At 39.7% G+C, this 18,801-nt stretch overlaps 1 protein-coding gene across 2 annotated transcripts in view; it reads right to left on the minus strand.

Annotated features, from left to right (window-relative positions):
* Positions 1-18,801, minus strand: part of Ankrd44 (ankyrin repeat domain 44) — a 188,621-nt gene that overhangs the window by 93,869 nt on the left and 75,951 nt on the right. For both annotated transcript variants that reach the window (XM_013009697.1, XM_013009688.1), the window contains exons 10-14: positions 11,881-11,963; positions 10,424-10,487; positions 8,423-8,491; positions 5,506-5,646; positions 2,673-2,753 (exon numbers count right to left, since the gene is read on the minus strand). In XM_013009697.1, the coding sequence (XP_012865151.1) occupies positions 2,673-2,753; positions 5,506-5,646; positions 8,423-8,491; positions 10,424-10,487; positions 11,881-11,963 (438 nt within the window). The remainder of the gene's footprint in view (positions 1-2,672; positions 2,754-5,505; positions 5,647-8,422; positions 8,492-10,423; positions 10,488-11,880; positions 11,964-18,801) is intronic.

The following is an 18,801-nucleotide window of genomic DNA, read 5'->3' on the forward strand; positions in this document are numbered from 1 at the left end:
TACACACATATGCACACATGCACACCCACACAAACACACATACTCAGTTTCTGTAGCTATCCTAGTATTAAAGAAATGCTTTAAGAGCAAGGGGGTAATTAAGTGGTTATTGCTTTTCTTCCCAAAATACAGAATGTATCTATCATCAAGATTACTGAATAATTAGATTTTGATCTTCTAGTTCAATAGATGAAATCTGAAATATTATGAAGTGGTCAGGCATTGAAACTTAGCACACCCAGAAGAATAGGGATTATTTTTGAAATTTTTATTGGGGTTAAATAAAATCTTCAAATAGAATAAGAATGAAAGAACCTGATAATAGTCTGAATAACAAAAAGATTAAAGGAATAAGTGAACACTATAAAATATAAAGAAGGGGGGCTGGGGGGAGGGAAATGGGAGAAAAATGAGGGGGTAACAAGTTCAACTTACATATGTAACTAACCCCTCTGTATATCACCTTGACAATAAAATTAAATTAAAAAATATATAAAGAAGTAATTCAGTAACTACAAATGAAGAAAGAAGCTTATCATGAGGAATACACACTAGAACAAAATAACTTGAATAGTCTTCACTGACATAGACTAGAAGGAGCCTAGCTCCACTTTGCTGAGGAGTTGTAGGTCTAGGGCCCCAAACTTCCGGACACAGGTCCCCAGGGATGCCAGACCTATTGCAAAAGGTCCAACCATGCTGGGAGAGGCAGGAGCAACTCAAAAGGGGCAACATTCCATAGTTTAGTATTATTTCTGTGACAGAGGAACACACATGCCCTTTACAAGGCCACAGATTCAATTTCACTCCCAAATCAATACTTCAAGATTTTAAATATAAGTCAGTATTTAGAGATTTAAAATACATTAAGTCCTTCCAATGGAAACTTTCAAAGGTCACTCAGAAACTTCTAAATGACCTTTGCCCTCCTTTTGGCATAAGGCAAATAAATCACACATACTTTAATTTCTAGAAAACTGATAAAAAAAGACCAAAAAAATTAAACCAGTACCTACATGTCTTATTTATTCATAAAATGCTCCATAATAAATCAAATTTTTATTAGAGTCTTGCTACCATGCTATTTTTGGTTATTTGAACCTTAAAAGGAAGTACTCTGTCATTCTGGTAATTAAAAGTCCATGGACAGGATCCAAGGTATGACTCATTGTAAACCAAATTGCTCTTTAAATAAAGTCATTCAATAGGAACAGCATTTTAGTGCCCACATAAGCCTCAGCTTTTGAATGGATTGTATTCTAAGAATCAGTTGATACACTGAAATTGTAATTTGGGAAACATTTGGAATTGCTCCTAAAAACTTATTTAACTCAGATTATTAACTCAATTATATAAACAATAATTTGGATAGTCTCCACATGGTTTTTCTAAAGAAAATATGAATTCCATGTTTTCTCCTCCCAGGGCCCCTACTAGCAATTTTGGCACCTAAAATGCAAAATCAACAGAAGCACATTAGTCAGGATGTATTTGGATGGGATGGAAGCGGCCTTGGCCTTCCTTCATATGGAGGAGCTCTTAGGCTGCTAGTTCCCAGCCCTTCTCTTCCCTCCCTGCCCCATCTACTCCATCACTGTAAATGAGGGCGGGGCTGGCCCAGGACAAGCATGCAATCCATGCACTGGAGGACAAATGGGTCCTTTCTGTGGTGGAGTGAAATTCTATGATTTTTGTTCTTTTTAAATTGGGAGCATTAGGGTAACACTACGGTCATTCTGCTGAATTCACAGCTGGTGTCTCCTGCCTCTGCTCACCAAATGGTTATGCTCTGTAACCTGTACCAGGACACATTCTCTAATTCCCTGGACACAGTGGGGTGAGCAAGCATATCCGGTGGGGGCGTTGAGAAGACCCCACAGAAGACACCAGGATTCAGGCCACAGACAATAGTTCCTCTGGCATCCAGAGAAGAAAATAAACAAATTAGAGCACATGATCCTGAAAACTTGTATAGGATTAGATATCCCTTGGGTCCCAAGGGGTACAACACAAAGTGTGAGCACCAGTTCATTTGTTACTGCAGACTGGCTCCACGCCAGTCACTGCACCAAAACTGTGACTGAACTGTCAGAGAAGGAAGCCCTAAAGCTCATGTGTGTCCAAGCCCTCTGGTGACAGTTGGCATGCAGCTCCCACCACAGCAATGGTGTGGGATGAAGTGGTGAGGGCAGATGTGTACAGGGGGCTGTTTGTAAGTTGATGGTGCTGGAGAGGGAGATTATGGGACAAGTTACAACTGAGAAAAGATGACACTGGCACCACAACCTCAAGACTTTCATTTATAGCCTCTGTAAATAGTTGTCCTCCGGTCACAAAGCCTAAGTAAGGCCTGAGAGGAGACTCAATATGTCCCCAGAGGCCTATTATGCATAGCAGAGTGAGAAATGATATTTAAGACCTGAAACTGCTGACCAGTCACAGCAATAGTCAAAACAAGCTTAGTTTAGAAAAAACACCCTTTATAAAAGCAGCATAGCTGAAGGGTATACTAAAAGAACAGTTTCTTCTCCATTAAAGGCAAGCCCATAACACTCCTTCAAGATCCCAATGAAACCCCAAAATAGACAGGCAGGCCTGGAAATCCAGAGACAGACACAGTATCAGAAATGGCACCTTGTTTTGTGTTTTGTTTTTAAAGCTCAGAAACTTACAAAGCGGCTTCCTTTTCCTTCATCTCCCTGGATCTTTCAAGTTCTTCAGAATTTTCATGCCCATTTCCTAAGATAGTCTTACTTCTCGGCATAAAAGATAGAAAGAAAATCACAATTAGCTTTTAAAATGGCACAGTTGTTAATAGTTTTCATACAATTGTATCTCGGTGGCTTTTGACCCCAATCTCAAAGGAATAAGCACCCCTGATTTCAAGTAAGGTTAGATTGGATTCTCTCCAAAAAATCTAATTTCTCCTAAAGGATCCAACTGAGAACATGACTTTCCTAAAACTTCTGCCTAGGTGTCAGTGATGAAGACAACCATTGAGTGACCTATCCTTCCAGAAACAGCCTACAACTCTACCGGTAAACAGGAGGCATGTATCTCAAATGTTTCTAACTCCTACCAAATTCTTTGCTGTCTCCTTGCCAGTTCAGCATTTCATTTACACAGGAAGAGCGGGATCCTGATCTCCTCTCATCAGACAGAACAAACTGTCTTGTAGGATTATAGCTCTTAACAGATGAAGTATACTTCTTTTTCATCTCCTCGCCAGCAACTCTAACTCTTCTCCAAGTGAGTAGCATAGCATCTGGTATACACCAGGTGCCCCATAAATGTTGGCTGAATTAATAACCTGCATATGGATAGGAATCTGAGTGCCTGGATTTCTTATTACTATACAGTAAATATAACATTTATATAAAAATACAAAGATGAAGGACATTTTTATACTCATATGTTTTCCAAACTATGGACCATAACCCATTACTGTATTATGAAAGTTTCATAGGGTGCAGCCAGCTGATTTTGAAGTCAACTGAAGTAGAAAAGATCGGATTTGGGGCTGGGAAGGTGGCTCAGTGGTAGAGCACTTGCCTTGCATGCATGAGGCCCTGGGTTCGATTCCTCAGCACCACATAAGCAGACAAATAAAAAAAAAAACTGGTTGGTTTAAAAAAAAAAAAAGATCGGATTCATCACATACAATAAATGCAAATATGTTTTTTGAATCTTTTATTTCTGCCTTACATACATAGAAGTGTGAATGTGTGCACTGGGTCAGGATGTAAGCTGTGTTTCTACTGTGGATATAAGATTCACTTGCTTGGGTGGGGGGGCGGAGGGGGAGGCTGGGAAGGGTAAACAAAGGAGGAGGCTGCAATGCTTGATAAGAAATGTATGCATTAACCTGCCCATGTAATTGTAACCCTTCTGTACAGTGTGTTCACAAAAAATAAAAATAAATAAAAATAAAAATAAAAAAAGAAGAAAAAGAAAAAAAAGATTCACTTGCTGTGGATCAGCATTTAAATGTTTGAAGGAGGTCAGATAAGTTGATGTTAGGTGAAATGAACCCCCAAGATAAGGACACAAATGGTTTTTCTTTCTTGCTATTGTTTCTAACATATTTATAAGATGATTTCTTTATTGCTTTGTATGTCCCTCCCTCAAGGTATAACTCTTGTTTTCGCTGTATTTGATGTTGGTATAATTTGGGGAGGGGAAGGGAAAAAACAAATTGTTTAAATAAGGACACAGGTGGACCCATTGCAACAATGAGATGTACAGACATTATGTTGAAAAACGAACTTTACAACTTTGGTGCAGGGAGTGGGGCAGGGGGAGTGGAGAGTTGGGGAAGGGGGAGCTGGGAAGGGATGGGAAGGGGAAACAAAGGAGGAGGCAACAATGCTTGATAAGAAATGTACTCATGGGCTGGGAAGGTGGCTCAGAGGTAGAGCGCTTGCCTTGCATGCATGAGGCCCAGGTTTGATTCCTCAGCACCACATAAGCAAAAAGCAAGAAGTGGCACTGTGGCTCAAGTGGTAGAGCACTAGCAATGAGCTGAAGAGCTGAGGGACAGTACCCAGACCCAGAGTTCAGGTCCCATGACCGGACCCAAAAACAAAACAAAACAAAGAAATGTACTCATTACCTTGCTCGTGTAATTGTAACTCCTCTGTATGGTATTTTCACAAAAAAAAAATGTTTGAAGGAACTCGGGGTATAGTTCAGTGGTATAGCCCATGCTTGGCTTAATTATATTTGTAAATAAAATAAGATGTATGCTAACCATTGCTCTATAAAAGAACCCATTAGCATTGACCTAGAATCAATTGAAAAGCATAGGACAGCAAATAATTCAATTTTTCAAATAGGATCATCAAAAAGGAATCCTATGAGGAGCATCTGCCTTTAGTCTTTGAAAAACTTACACAAATCATGGAGTGGATCCTCCCCGCCCCCCTTTTCTTCTTGAACTGGTCTACTAATTTCTGCTTTCCATTCCTACCCATCTAGAATTCAAATATGTCTAAGTAACCAATATCCTCTCCTCCTGCTGCCCAAAGAGCATTTATACCCAGATTTCTATCATCTTGAGTCTGCATTGCAGGTTGCTGGGGTCATGCTCAGTGGATGATTTTGATGCATAAAATAAACCAGTGTAAGCCTTCTAGACAATGGAGCATTTAGGTGCTGCTGACAAAAACTATGGTATATGTCAAATAAATTACATCAGATTTTAAATGTCCTGAAAAAACCCAGGCTTGACAGCTCCACTTGGCATTTAACCCAAAGAGCAAAGAAGAGAAGGAATTGTGCAGTGACATGTAATAATGAAACATTAAGAGCAGAGTTGGGGGGTGGGCAGGAGAGGAAAAAGAGCAGAATGGGAAAACACAAGTTAAAGACAAAGCAAATCTAAGTCCTCTGGGCCTGAATGAAACAGATTCTTCATTGTCAGTTTCCAGGAGGCAGAATGAGACACAGCAGACCCTCTCTGTTCCCAGTCCTAACCCAAACAAGCATGAGCAAAGTGGATGTTACCTTCTGTCTATGTCTGATGCAGCAGCATAGTGTAGTGCTGTCCGCCCCCAGTCATCTGTTTCGTTCACGTTGGCTCCTGTGGTCACTAATGTCTCAATACAGTGGAAATGACAATTCGCAGCTGCATAATGCAAAGGGGTCCTGAAAAACAAGCAGCCATTTATTACTTCCGTCTGGAAAATACCATCATCAACCCAAACCCTGGCGGTGAGATGCCTGTGGCTGTGGAAAGCTCTTTTGTTTTGGCGGTGTGAAGCCAAGGAATCACCTTCTCTTGACTACAGAAAGTCAAAATGGTGGCTTCAGACAAAGCCAGCCAGGGTGGATCTAGCCTTTCTATCCTAAGTGCTTATTCAAGTTCAGTGTCTATATTATTGTTTTTTGATACCATATTAAGATCACCCCTATTTAAGAACCATCAAGACAAGCCCCATGAGCTGAGGGTATGACCCAAATGGTACACACACACACACACACACACACACACACACATACACACACACACACACACACACCATACCCATTAAGCCCACATCTAGGGGCTGTTAGGATAGAGGAAGGGAGTCAAAAGCAGAAAAAGAGTGGGGATTAGGGGAGACTATGCCCACATGGATGAAATGTTACAATGAAACCCACCATTCTGTGTAATTATTATTCACTAATAAAAATGTTTTTTAAAAAGCAACAAATTTTTCCTAGGCTATAGTGAAGCTTCTATTTAATTTCTAGTTGGTATGAATAAAGAACTGAATTTTCTTTTTTTCTTTTTTTTTTGTGGGGGGGGTTTCTGGTCGTGAGGCCTGAACTCTGGGCCTGGGCGCTGGCCCTCAGCTCTTCAGCTCAAGGCTAGCGCTCTACCACTTGAGCCACAGCGCCACTTGCGGCTTTTTTCTTTTTTACTTATGTGGTGCTGAAGAATTGAACCCAGGGCCTCAGGCATGCAAGGCAAGCGCTCTACCACTGAGGCACTTCCCAGCCCAAGAACTGAATTTTCTAAAGTACAATTTTCACATAGGACAGTCTTGTTTTAAAGCCTTCAGTCTTCTCCACTGACAAAGACTTGCTGTCTTAGCCTGGAATTGAAAACCTTCCCTTCATTTTGTTTATAGAGTGTCTCTCTCCCTTGTGTACATTATGTGCCAACTAGTGTATCCACACGAAATAACATAAGAGTTCATGTTCCTACTTCCATCCATCTCTGCTCATGTGGGTTTTTTGAACAACTTGTCCCCATAACAACTCCGTTCATCATTCATGTCCCAGAAGATAGTTGTCATTTTAGGAATGCTTAGCTACTGAGTTTCCCTTGTACTTTCATTACATATTGCCTCAATTTTAGCTCTCAGCACCTTCTCCACAGAACTAGAAGCTCCTCGTGGGCAGGGGTGTAGGTTCAGGGGAAGAACTATTCATAGAATCAGGTTCTAGTTTGCAAACTAGACCAAACTGTGTCCTCTATCTGGCCTTGGCTTCCTCATTCTTATTTTAACAGAAATCTGAAGGTCTGAAATTCTAAATCACTTCCTAAGTGATTTAGTTCTTCTGGGCTCAGATTTCTTATCTATTGAAACAGATAATAGGCTCAGTGCTGGTAGCTCACACCTGTAATCCAAGCTACTCAGGAAGCTGAGATCTGAGGATAGCAGTTTGAAACCAGACTGGGCAGGAAAGTCTGTGAGACTCTTAATCTCCATTTAACTACTAAAAAAAGCCAGAAGTGAAGCACAAAATCTCAACAAGAGTACCCATGCTGAGTTCAACCCCCAGGATAGGCTCAAAAAACAAAAACAAACAAACAAAAAAGACCAGATAATAGGCAGTTTTGTATATCTCATAGAGTTACTATGAGAAAACTAGGAAATAATATCCAGTGAACATAAGCATCTTGTAGAATGCTTGTCTAGCATGGGCAAGGTCCTGGGTTCTATTCCTAGTAAGGCAAAAGGGGAGGGGAAGGTATGGAGAGGAGAGAAGAGGAGAAGTGAGAAGAAGAAAGGAGAGGAGAGGAGGAAGGAAATGCTCAGGATACTCACAGCTAGGTGAAGAGAAAGACAAGAAAACAGAGTCCACAAAGACATAGTGACATGAGCTGGGGCTAGGGAAGCAGACAGGGTACTCCCATCAGAATGGCAAGAATGTACGAAGGTGTCACGTGACATGATCTGGAAGGATAGGAGGGTCTGTCTTAGGTAGATTGGCAAGAGAAGAGATCTGAGGCAACTCCGAAGAGCAGAGCTAGGGTTCCAGTGGACAGGAGGTATAGAGAGATGCTACAGGAGGAGAAGGAAAACATATATAATATATCCATATGTGCTGCTTATTGACTAACATGTTTTCTAAGAAAGAGATGATTTCTTCCTTGTGCAAACACAAACCTAGATTTATATTATATATATTTTATATGATGTAATATATAATACATTATTATAGTTGTATGTTATTATATTTAAATTACAAACAGACACATAATGTACCTGGCTAGCATATTATGGCACAGTTCAGCAATACACAGATCTATTTGTTTCTGGTGCTTTGGTTTTTTGCATTTAATATTTCCAATATGTCTAAAGTCTTTTCCCAAGATGAAAGGGCTAATACAGAAAACAAAATCTCTGGATTTTATGACTAGATTCTGGGTTTGGATGGCTCAATTGTTCTATCTGCTATAAACATAATTTTCTAAATGATATTCATGAAAAAGGAGAGAGACAATCAGCTGCTCCAAGCAGACACTGGGAGAAAAGGGGCTTCCCTTCTGGCATGTGTTGGCTCTGGCAGCATTTTCTCCCAAGAAGAGATTTCCTCTGGAGGATGGAATCTCCCGCCATCCCCCTGCTGACCATCTCAAAAGCACAATTTCTCAATCGACTACTCCTCACTCCTCCATTTGTGCATTCAAGGTGCCCTGATTACTTACCTCCCGCATTTGTCCTTTTTACGGAAATCTGCTCCACTGCTCTGCAAGAGTTTTATACATTCCACATTACTAGAAAGACAGGGAAAATATCATTAAGATGTTAAAACTTAATCGTTGTTCTATCTTCAGAAAGAGCTGTATCCCACAGGGATTATAATAAGATGAAAGGGTAGCCCCAGGTTTAAAATTCTACTGGCAAGAAGTAACATTAACAAATCTCAGTAATGCCATTTTGTATGGATCTAAAGTTCCCTTTCCAAAGCTAATAAATCAACAAGTTAAAGTGCTTTGTGGAACCTTTTCAATTCCATGATCATGTAATGATCATTACATGATAAAACCTTCCAGTGATAGCCTCATCATTTATCCTAAAATTCTTTTCAACACCATCAAGAGCTTATGAAACAACCACTTCAACCTATAATAACGTCATGTCACCTTTAAACAATGCGCCAGAGTGGATGAGCTCTGCCTTTTATCACAGCAGAATAAATTTCCCATGATAACCATTTTCGCCTAAATATTCCTTAATGGAAAATAAAACATCTGCATTTCCCTTGCCTTGTGATCAAGGCAAATAAATGAGCAGTGGCAACCCTGGAAATAATGGTGTACAGTGATCTACCAAAGCTCCTTTGTCATTTAGAGGAGCTATAAATCACACTTAGTAGAGTAAAAAGGTCCTATTGAAATGAATTTTCCTGTTGAAGTGCATTGTTGCTAAATATTAATTCTAGTAGGAATTTCCAATTGGAATCCAAAATGGGTTGCCACTTTTCTGGATATTTCTGATTTTTTTAAATACAGGAATAAAAAGAGATAATCATCCATGGCTCCATTCATGGTTTTCTAAACTTGGGATGTTAAGAAGTGACCTGGAATATATTGTTGTATTATCATTTAAGTAAGAAAAATGATCTCATCAATGATAAGCCTGAGCAGAGCTCTCCATACCCACATCTATCCTTTACAGCCATCTTTCTCACAAAACCAGCTACTTCAGTTGTAAAATATAAGAACTTTTAAAAGGAAGTGTGTGTTGGTATAGCATACCAATTAATTCAGCCCATATAGCTCTTCCTGAATGATGGCAAAGGATCAAAGGCAGAGGCAGACCAAGGTATGTGGCTCATAACTCACTCCATTTAGGGGCTAAGATGGAAGGAAGGGCCTCTTCCTTCCATAAAATACAATTATGAGCTTAAAACTAGGTATAAAACTAAATTAAATTTAATGTATATAAGGACCCAGAAGCTTGTCTCTGATAAATAGCTAGTATGTTTGATAAGATAGAGATGACAGATGGAGAAACACTACTATACAGACTAGGAAATGAAAAAAACAGCACCTTAGCAATATATGATCATCTAAAAGATGCCATGTTTGGTCAATATACCGTCATATATTAATATATTGATCAGAGGTTTAATTAACCACTGATATGAAAAATAGCTAATATTCTTTTTATAACACCAAAATAAATGTGAAGAAATCACTTCTTGCCTTTCCCCCTCCTTTTTACTTTTTTTTAACCTTTGTTCATATTTAATCCTTATAAGGATTTAAAAATCAGCTTCAAAATAAGGACAAAATGAGCACATAAAAGAGATAAACTTAGAAACAAATTTCAAAAAAATTGTTTTGATAGAGGCGATACCAAACAGATATATAGCCTTCAGTCTGGAAATCTGAAGAAAGTAGCACAGGGGTGGAGGAGGGGGGAGAAAGAGGAGAGGGAGGAGGAGCAGGAGGAGGAGGGAAGAAAGAAGAAAATAACAATAAAAAAATCTTTGTTTGCTATATGAAATGAGCTAATAACTCCTATTTAGTATAACAAAATGCAAGTCATCTGTAAATGCAACTTGTGATAACTGATATTTGGTAGAAATTATTTTTACCCAATTTACTAAGAAAATTGCCTTTGGTTCACAGACAACTTAAGTCAATGAAGATGTATTAAGTAATGAAGCCATGAAATAACTAAAATTGCTAAATACTCACCCTCCTGCAGCAGCAGCATGAAGGCACGTTCTTCCAAATTTATCTGGGGTGTCTATTTCAAAGCCTGCAGACAGCACGTGCTCATTACTAAACAAGGATACTATGCTATACTTTTGTCCTAGTCAAACCACAAGAAACATCGCAGAGACAGAAAAAATCAGTTAGTAGGAAAACCAGAAAGCAAGCAATTGTAGTCAGAAAGAGGTTGTCATGGAAACGAATGGTAACTGCTCAAGCTTGGCGATTTTCTAGGAAGCACCATGAAGTCAAGAGGATTTATTTTCACATTCAGCCCTGGGTGAACCATACCCCCATTTTTCAATCCCAGGATAGAAATTTATGAAGCCAATTTGAGATAAGTAGGGCAACAGATAGGCAGACAGAACACATGAAGAAAATACAGAAGGCCAAGGACTGATCCTAGCAAGCAGGAATAGGTTTTGTTGTTTTTTTTTTTAATGTATTCCAATCTTTCAGATTTGGGAAAACAGGCTTTCATGCAGGGATTATTTTTAAACATGCCAAAAGCAGTGACAGTGGAATCAACCACAGGGAAAGTACTTAAAAGGGGAAAGGTGTCTCTGGGTTATCTGATGAATTAATTCATCAACAATCTTTGCCTGGCAGACCTCTACCACTTTCAGAAGCCAGGAAACTCCTTAAAGTATGAAGATTGGCAGAGGTAGTGATAAGAAAGATTAGCAAATCTCTAAGTCAGAAATAATGTCTTGGTTCCAAATAGCTTCGCATTACAAATATAAAAATTGAGTTAGAGGAGAGTCAGCCTGAGTGAATTTTCAGTGCCCAGGAACTTGGAAGGTAACATAATAATTTCTACCACTACAATGTAGGCAATTTGGCCTCTTGTTGAAAAAAATGTTAAGAATCATTTTGAACATCAAAGAGGTTTGTTTGTTTGTTTTGCCAATCATGGGGCTTTAACCCAGGGCCTGAGCACTGTCCCTGAGCTCATCTTGCTGAAAGCTAGTGCTCTACCACTTTAAGCCACAGACATTTCCTGTTTTCTGGTGGTTAATTGGAGATAAGGGTCTTACAGCTTTCCTGCCTGGGCTAGCTTGAACCTCAACCCTCAGATCTCAGCCTCTTGAGTGGCTAGGATTATAGACATGAGCTACCAGTGCCCTGGCTCAAAGATATTTTTTGTTTTTAATAATGTAAACTTCCTATCTGCTCTGCCCACGTAGGCTTCTCTTTTATCCTGGATTATCATCGAAATTTAACAAAAATTCAGACAGGACTCTCACTTCAGACAGGAATACTGACATCCCAACAGCTTCAAATCTAGGGAGTTGTCACATGCACTTAGCTTTGGAAACACTTCCCTTCACCAAGGCAGGTAATGGCATGAATGAAGCACAGGCAGCCACTCACTGGGACCAGACACCTGACTCATGGACAGCACACACTAAGACTAGTCTGGGCATTGATGTACTTACCGGATGAGAGCAACTTTCTGCAGCAGTCAGAGTGAGCGTTTAGAGCAGCTAAATGTAAGGGGAACATGCTATGGATTCCACACCTGAGGAGGAAAAAAAAAAAAGAGCAGCTCACAGCAACAGATCCCAAGATACATGTGCAGAAGGACAATTGTCTTTCAAGAAGTTCTCAGATGAAAATGTTCATTAAGGACCCATGGCCGGGGTAGGAATATGGTTTAGTGGTAGAGTGCTCGCCTAGAATGCATGAAGCCCTGGGTTTGATTCCTCAGTACCATATACACAGACAAAGCTGGAAATGGTGCTGTGGCTCAAGTGGTAGAGTGCTTGCCTTGAGCACAGAGAGGCTCAAGGACACATGGCAGAGATAACTTTATAAATCTCCAATTCAATAAATATTTATGTGCTAGGCACCAGTGTTTCACAGCTATAAATCCTACCCTATTTAAGAGGCTGAGAGCTGAGGACTGGGGTTGGAAGCGAGCCTGGGTAGAAAAGTCTGTGAGACTCTTTTTTTTTAATTGTGAAAATACCATACAGAGGGATTACAATTACACTGGCAAGATAGTGAGTACATTTCTTATCAAGCATTGTTGCTTCCTCCTTTGTTTCCCCATACCATCCCTTCCCCCTCTCCACCCCCTCCCCCAGACTCTTATCTCCAATTAATCACCAAGAAGTTGTGGCGCTGTGGCTCAAGTGCTAAGAATACTAGCAGAATACTAGCCTTGTGCACAAAATCTCAAGGACAACACTCTAGCCCTGAGTTCAAGCCCCAGGACTGGAGAAAAAAAATCAATATGCAATCAATATGCAGTTGCTTTCTACCTTAAAATAGGATCTAAAATTCTGGATCAAACCACAACAAAAGCTAGGCTCTGATGACTCATGCCTGTAATCTTAGCTATCCAAGAGGCTGAGATCTGAGTTTCACAGTTAGAAGCCATCCCAGTTAGGAAAGTCCCTGAGACTTTTATGTCCAATCAACCAGCAGAAAGCTGGAAGTAGAATTACGGCTCAAGTGGTAGAGTGCCAATCTTGAGTAAAAATGCTAAGTGAGAATATGAGGCCCCATCATTCAAGCCTAAGGGCAAGCAAAAGAAGAGGAGGGAGGAGAGGAGGAGAAGGAGAAGAAGAAGGAGGAGGAGGAGGAGGAGGAGGAGGAGAAGGAGGAGGAGGAAAGGAAGGGAGGGAGAGAGGGCAGAAGGTAGTAGGTAGGAAGGAAGGAAGGAAGGGAGGGAGGGAGGGAGGGAGGGAGGTTCGATCTATGTCAATAGGAATGTATATTTTGAAGAAAATATGTTTCATGGGGAATGGTAAGCAGTATTTAAAAAGAAACATACTCATTGCCTTACTTGTGTAACTGTAACCCTTCTGTTAATCACCTTTACAATACATTTTTTTAAAAAGAAAGAAAATGCGTTTCATACAAAGGGTTTAAAAAGTTGATTCCCTTCATTTCTCTCAGCTTAGTGACAGTATGTGACATTCATTTGTTCACTCACTCCTCTGTCCAACACTTCCACATCAGATGGTGTGCTACATAACATAGATAACAAAGCTGAGCATGACCAACGCTCTCAGAAAAGCGGCCTGTTTTATTCCTTGATTTGAACAAATACTTACTGACCTGTTATGTGCCACACTGTATCATTCAAAATAAACTTTTCCCTTAATTTATGACAGGAGGAATTTAAGAAAGGACTGGTTAGACTGACCCCTGCTCTAACACAGGCTTCAGGGTAATCCCTCCAGGGAGAGACAAGCATCTCACAAGGGCATTTCCTGCCTCTAATATTAATTCAATCCTCCTCCTCTCCCATAGCGATGTGCAGAATTTTAGCTCCTAACAAACATCATCATTAGGTAGTTCCTATGTTTTTGCAGGTTATTTATGTTTGGGACTATTTCTCGAAAAGATCTCATTTTAATCAAATAATGCACTTCAGATTTTCAACCTTCCTTATATAACACGAGCAAGTAAGGGACTCCATCTATTTCCATCCTGCGGCATTAATTACCAAAGTTTCTTCTCTAACGCGCAGTGACCTGTTTTTAGAGATTTTATGCTTCATGAAGAAACACAAATCATTTGTATTTGCTAAGCTTTAGTTACATGAATTTTATTTCCCATCTCAAAAGTTATCATTTACTATTCGTATGAATGTGTGAAGGTATATTCATGTTCGCAGATATCTCATGGGATTCGGTGTTTAGTCCAATCTGAGTCTCTCAGTAATTAACCCTACTCTCTCTCTTCATGCTAACATCTTTCTATTTGCTGGTGTTTTTGTTCTATCTCCCCTCTGCAGGTCTGGCTTTCCCTATATGGAGATCTCCCTCCCATGGTATGTAATAGCTGGCATCCATCAAGAGATGCAATTTACCAGTCTTCCAGGCAGTGTCATGTGGAGGAGAACTGCTTGTAATTGCCTCTCTCATCACTTACCAAAAAAAAAATCCGAAAGAAATTGCATCACGGTGACCTTAGTGTTCATAAAAAGGAGGGAAGTTGGGGGGTGGGAGTGAGGATTCTCTATGCTATTATTTGTCTCGTTCCCTCTTGAGTATGATGGAAGCATACTAATTTTTTTTAATGTGTAATATGTGGTAAAAAGCTCCTTACTAACTGAACGAATGGGATTTTACCTAGTCATTTTGTTTGTTTGAGGGAGTTAAAGCAAACATTCGTGATTATAGGCCTCTGTGCTTTTGGCAAGAGAGAAATGGATAGAGTATTTTCTTAGGATAGTTTTAAGTATCTGAAAGGACAAACCTGAAATCAGGAACTACATTTCTTTGAACTTGCTTCATTCCTTAAATATATATGTACACATATACACATATGTGTATACATATGAATAATACATCTTACGAGGATATATGAAATATATTTATATAATGCAATATAAGCAAATATAGAAAAAACAATATCAAAGCCTAGAAGAAACCAACTGGTAAAACAAAAAGTACAAATGATAGAATAACAATGAATTACATTCATTCACATGAATAATACATTCATTCCATAAACTTCATTACCAGTACTTCTAATTGACCTTGCTACTTAACTCTCTTGTCCTGAGGCAATTCATCACACTCTACATTAACTAATTGTTTCATTTCTTACTGCTACTAATAAAAGAGAAGATACACAAAATTAATTTGCAATGCATAGAAAAAAATCTGCTTGATGCATATTTTTTGCATATTTAATAGAAAGTTGCAACCTCAATAAAGATTGTGACAAAGTATTAATGTAGACTCCAGTACTACTGACATTTGACTAGGATCCTATGGTTTAAACAGTCAAGATGCACATAAGATTGGAAAGAAAAGACGTACAGAACTCAGACTCTCTGAATCATGTCAAAAAGGATTTACTTATGTAGTTATAAGATTGCTTATCAAAGAAGGCTTAGAAAACCCTAGGATTAGAACTGGACTGCCAGGTAAGAAGCATCACTCTGACTTCATCAGATTATATCAAGGAACATCAAGAATCAAGACATGAAATAAGCCTAAAGTTAACAATGCATAAGTTACAGGAAAGGGGAGGCCAATTCCTGTTAAATTGCTGCATCTATTTGACAAGTCATAAAATTAATGGAACCCATTTGTATTTAGCTTTTTCTAATTTAGTTGCGAGCTGGCATGATATACCTAGCTATTTCAGAATAAATGAGGTCTACAAGACTGTCCTTGTGGAGAGCTACCAGAGGTGAAGAAAGGGCTTTTGCATCATTAGAATATGGGCTCTTTTTCAGCTTTCCCCTTGGCATCATAGGACATGGCTGCCCCTTCTTACATCCTGTCTTTTCTAGAACATTCCCCTCAGGTCATGAGGTAAAGAACACATTGACCAAGATAATAGGGTCAATACTAGTTGTTCTGCTTGCTAACTATTTGATCTTTGGACATGCATAATGATTCACTCAACAGGAAAATAAAAGTAACTAGAGTGTCTGTATTACAGAGAGATAGTAAAGATTTGGGATAGTGCATAAAAAAGTGCTTTAAAAGAGCATCTAGCATATGATAAGCCCTACCACTGATGTTATTAACTTATTTGATAACTGGTAGTCTGAGTTGTGAAGCTATAGTGAAATTTGGCTTCCATTCAACTAGGTGTGTGATTGCTTAAAAGCTGCAAATTAATTGTGATCTTGTGATCAGCTATCATTTCTGCCTTAAACGTTCTCCATCTTTCTAATCCTTTACAATACTTAGTTTTCAATTCTCCTAAGGAAGTAGGACTTGTTTTCTTTTTCCTACAGAGTAGAGAAGACAGCACATTTTCTAAATTTAGGGTGGAATAGCTTTATAATTCTTACCTGAACTCTGCCCAGACTTTTTTAAAAAATCATATTTTTCAGACTCAAAGAAACACAGGTTGCATGTTTTCCCTCATTTGTGGCAAGTAGAATGTGCCTATAAATCTACAAGTAAACACACTGGATGGTTAAATAACAAATACACTAAGAGGACAAATTACCCAGGTCTCCAGGCATTCACACAGAGTGAGACCAAAGGAAGATATTATTAGGAGCAGGTCACATAGTTACAATAGCTATGTGCACCTGATCATATAAAATAATATTTATCAAAATGAACCCCAAGAAATGGAAACAAGAGGGATTTTTTCTTTTCCTTTTGTCTTATTTGTTCATTTATCTGTCTTGGGGAGAGTAAGGGAAAGGCACAGAAATGGTGGAACAAAGGGTGAACAAATGTAGCAGTGATACTCACTGTTGAAAATGAACTATACAACTTGTGGGTGGGGATGGGAAGGAAAATCTGTGAGAGAGTGAGGGAAGGGATGACATTGTTCAAAAAGAAATGTATTCTTTAGCTGACTTGTGTAACTGTAACCCCTCTGTACATCACCTTTTCAACAACAATAAAAATCATATTTGTTATGAATTTTGCATTGTCATTCTACATACCTATTTACCCTTCAGATACAAGCCTTTGAGTTTATCTGACAGCCATCAGACCTGGCTCTTGCTAAGTACAGCCTGCAGGTGTATTCAGTGGTTCCTTTTGAATAAATCCAATACCCTAACATGCCTAGAAAAGCCCCTTCTGGACCCAGCAATGGCCCAGCCTATGGGTATCCTAGAACCTCAGTGAACTTCTTCTCTTTTTTCCCAAGAATCAAGCTCTGACCTGCCTTCTGGCTTTTGCATATGCTGGTCATAACCTGAAGAACAGAAAACCCAAGGGCTTTGGCACATGAATACTGTGTGAAGGAAGCCTCTGACTTACAGTTTAGAGAAGCAAAGGGAATAACAAGAAATATTTTAACCAAGGGTTGACAAATAGTATTCAAATAAATTTATAAGAAAATAATGATAACACTTTCTTTACAGAAAGCTTTTGAACAGCCATATTGAGTTTCTGCTATCATTTAGATATGAATGTCCTCAAAATGTCTGTGTGTTAAAGGCTTGGTCATGGGCCTGTGGGCATTTTTGGGGGATAGTGGAACTTTAGCAAGTAGAACCTACTAGAAGGAAGTTAGAGTATGGAGGGGATGCCCTTAGAGGGACGCTAGCCCCTCCTTCCCCTCTCTCTCTGCCTTTCTTTCTCCCTCTCTCTCCCCCCCCTCTCTCTTTCTCTGCTTCTGGGCCACCATGAGATACTCAGTCCCCTTTACTACATATCCCCACCATATTGTATTATGACACCACACACCCCACATAACAAAGTCAAGTGACCACTAGATCTGTGAGCCAAATAAATATTCCAAACTAATGAGCTGATTTTTCTCTTGTATTTGTCACAGTACAAACAGCTGAAAATAGTTGTTTTCCTAATTTCTTGGCTATACTGAGAATTGAATTCGGAGCCTTGGAGCAATACCCCTAGCCCTATTTTCATAAATTCTATTCATTTCCTTGTTTAGGAAAAGAAAGAACCCGTTTTTCCACTTTAATAAGTTGTCCTACAGAAACCCAGAGATTTTGTGAGATATTCAGAAAATTTAACCTTCTCTAATTCTTTTCGCCTTCATTTGGATATTTTTCCCTAAGGTGCTTTCTGTTTGCCCATATATTCAGATTGAAGACAGGCACTGACAAGCACTGCCTTCATGGACTGCTGTCGCCAAGTAGCATAGCTAAGCTCGTCACCAGATACATGACAGAAGAAAGCAGAATGGCTTCGTAAGACCAGGACAATGCTTCTTTCCCTGAAGAGAAAGCATAGCTACTTGAAAAACATGTCACGCCCAAGTGCTTCTGCTACATGGGGCACTGGCTGAAACTGCACGCAAAGTAACTACAAAGAAATAAACCTGCCGGGCGCTGGTGGCTCTCGTCTGTAATCCTAGCTACTCAGGAGGCTGAGATCTGAGGATCACAGTTCAAAGCCAGCCCAGGCAGAAAAGACCGTGAGACTCTTATCTCCAATAAACCACTAGAAAACCGGAAGTGGCACTGTGGCTCAATCAGTAGAGCACGCGCCTTGAGCTGAAGAGCGCAGGGATAGTGCCCAAGCCCAGAGTTCAAGCCCCATGACCAACAACAACAACCAAAAAAAAAAAAGGAAAGAAAAAAGAAAAGAAAAAGAAATAAACCTGCCAGGTGCTGTGGCTCATACCTATAATCCTAGCTACTCAGGAGGCTGAGATCTAAGAATCACAATTCCAAACTAGCCCAAGCAGGGAAGGCTGTGAAACTCTTTCTTATCTATAATTAGCCACCAAAAAATTGGAAGCGGATGGGCTGGGAAGTTGGCTCCGTGGTAGGGTATTTGCCTCGCATGCATGAGGCCCTGGGTTCGATTCCTCAGCACCACCTAAGCAGAAAAAGCCAGAAGTGGCACTGTGGCTCAAGTGGTAGAGTGCTTGCCTTGAGCTGAAGAGCTGAGGGACAGCACCCAGGCCCAGAGTTCAGGCCCCATGACTGACAAAAAAAA

This window comes from Dipodomys ordii, unplaced genomic scaffold (assembly GCF_000151885.1).
Source record: "Dipodomys ordii isolate 6190 unplaced genomic scaffold, Dord_2.0 Scaffold1, whole genome shotgun sequence".
Lineage (NCBI taxonomy): Eukaryota > Metazoa > Chordata > Mammalia > Rodentia > Heteromyidae > Dipodomys > Dipodomys ordii.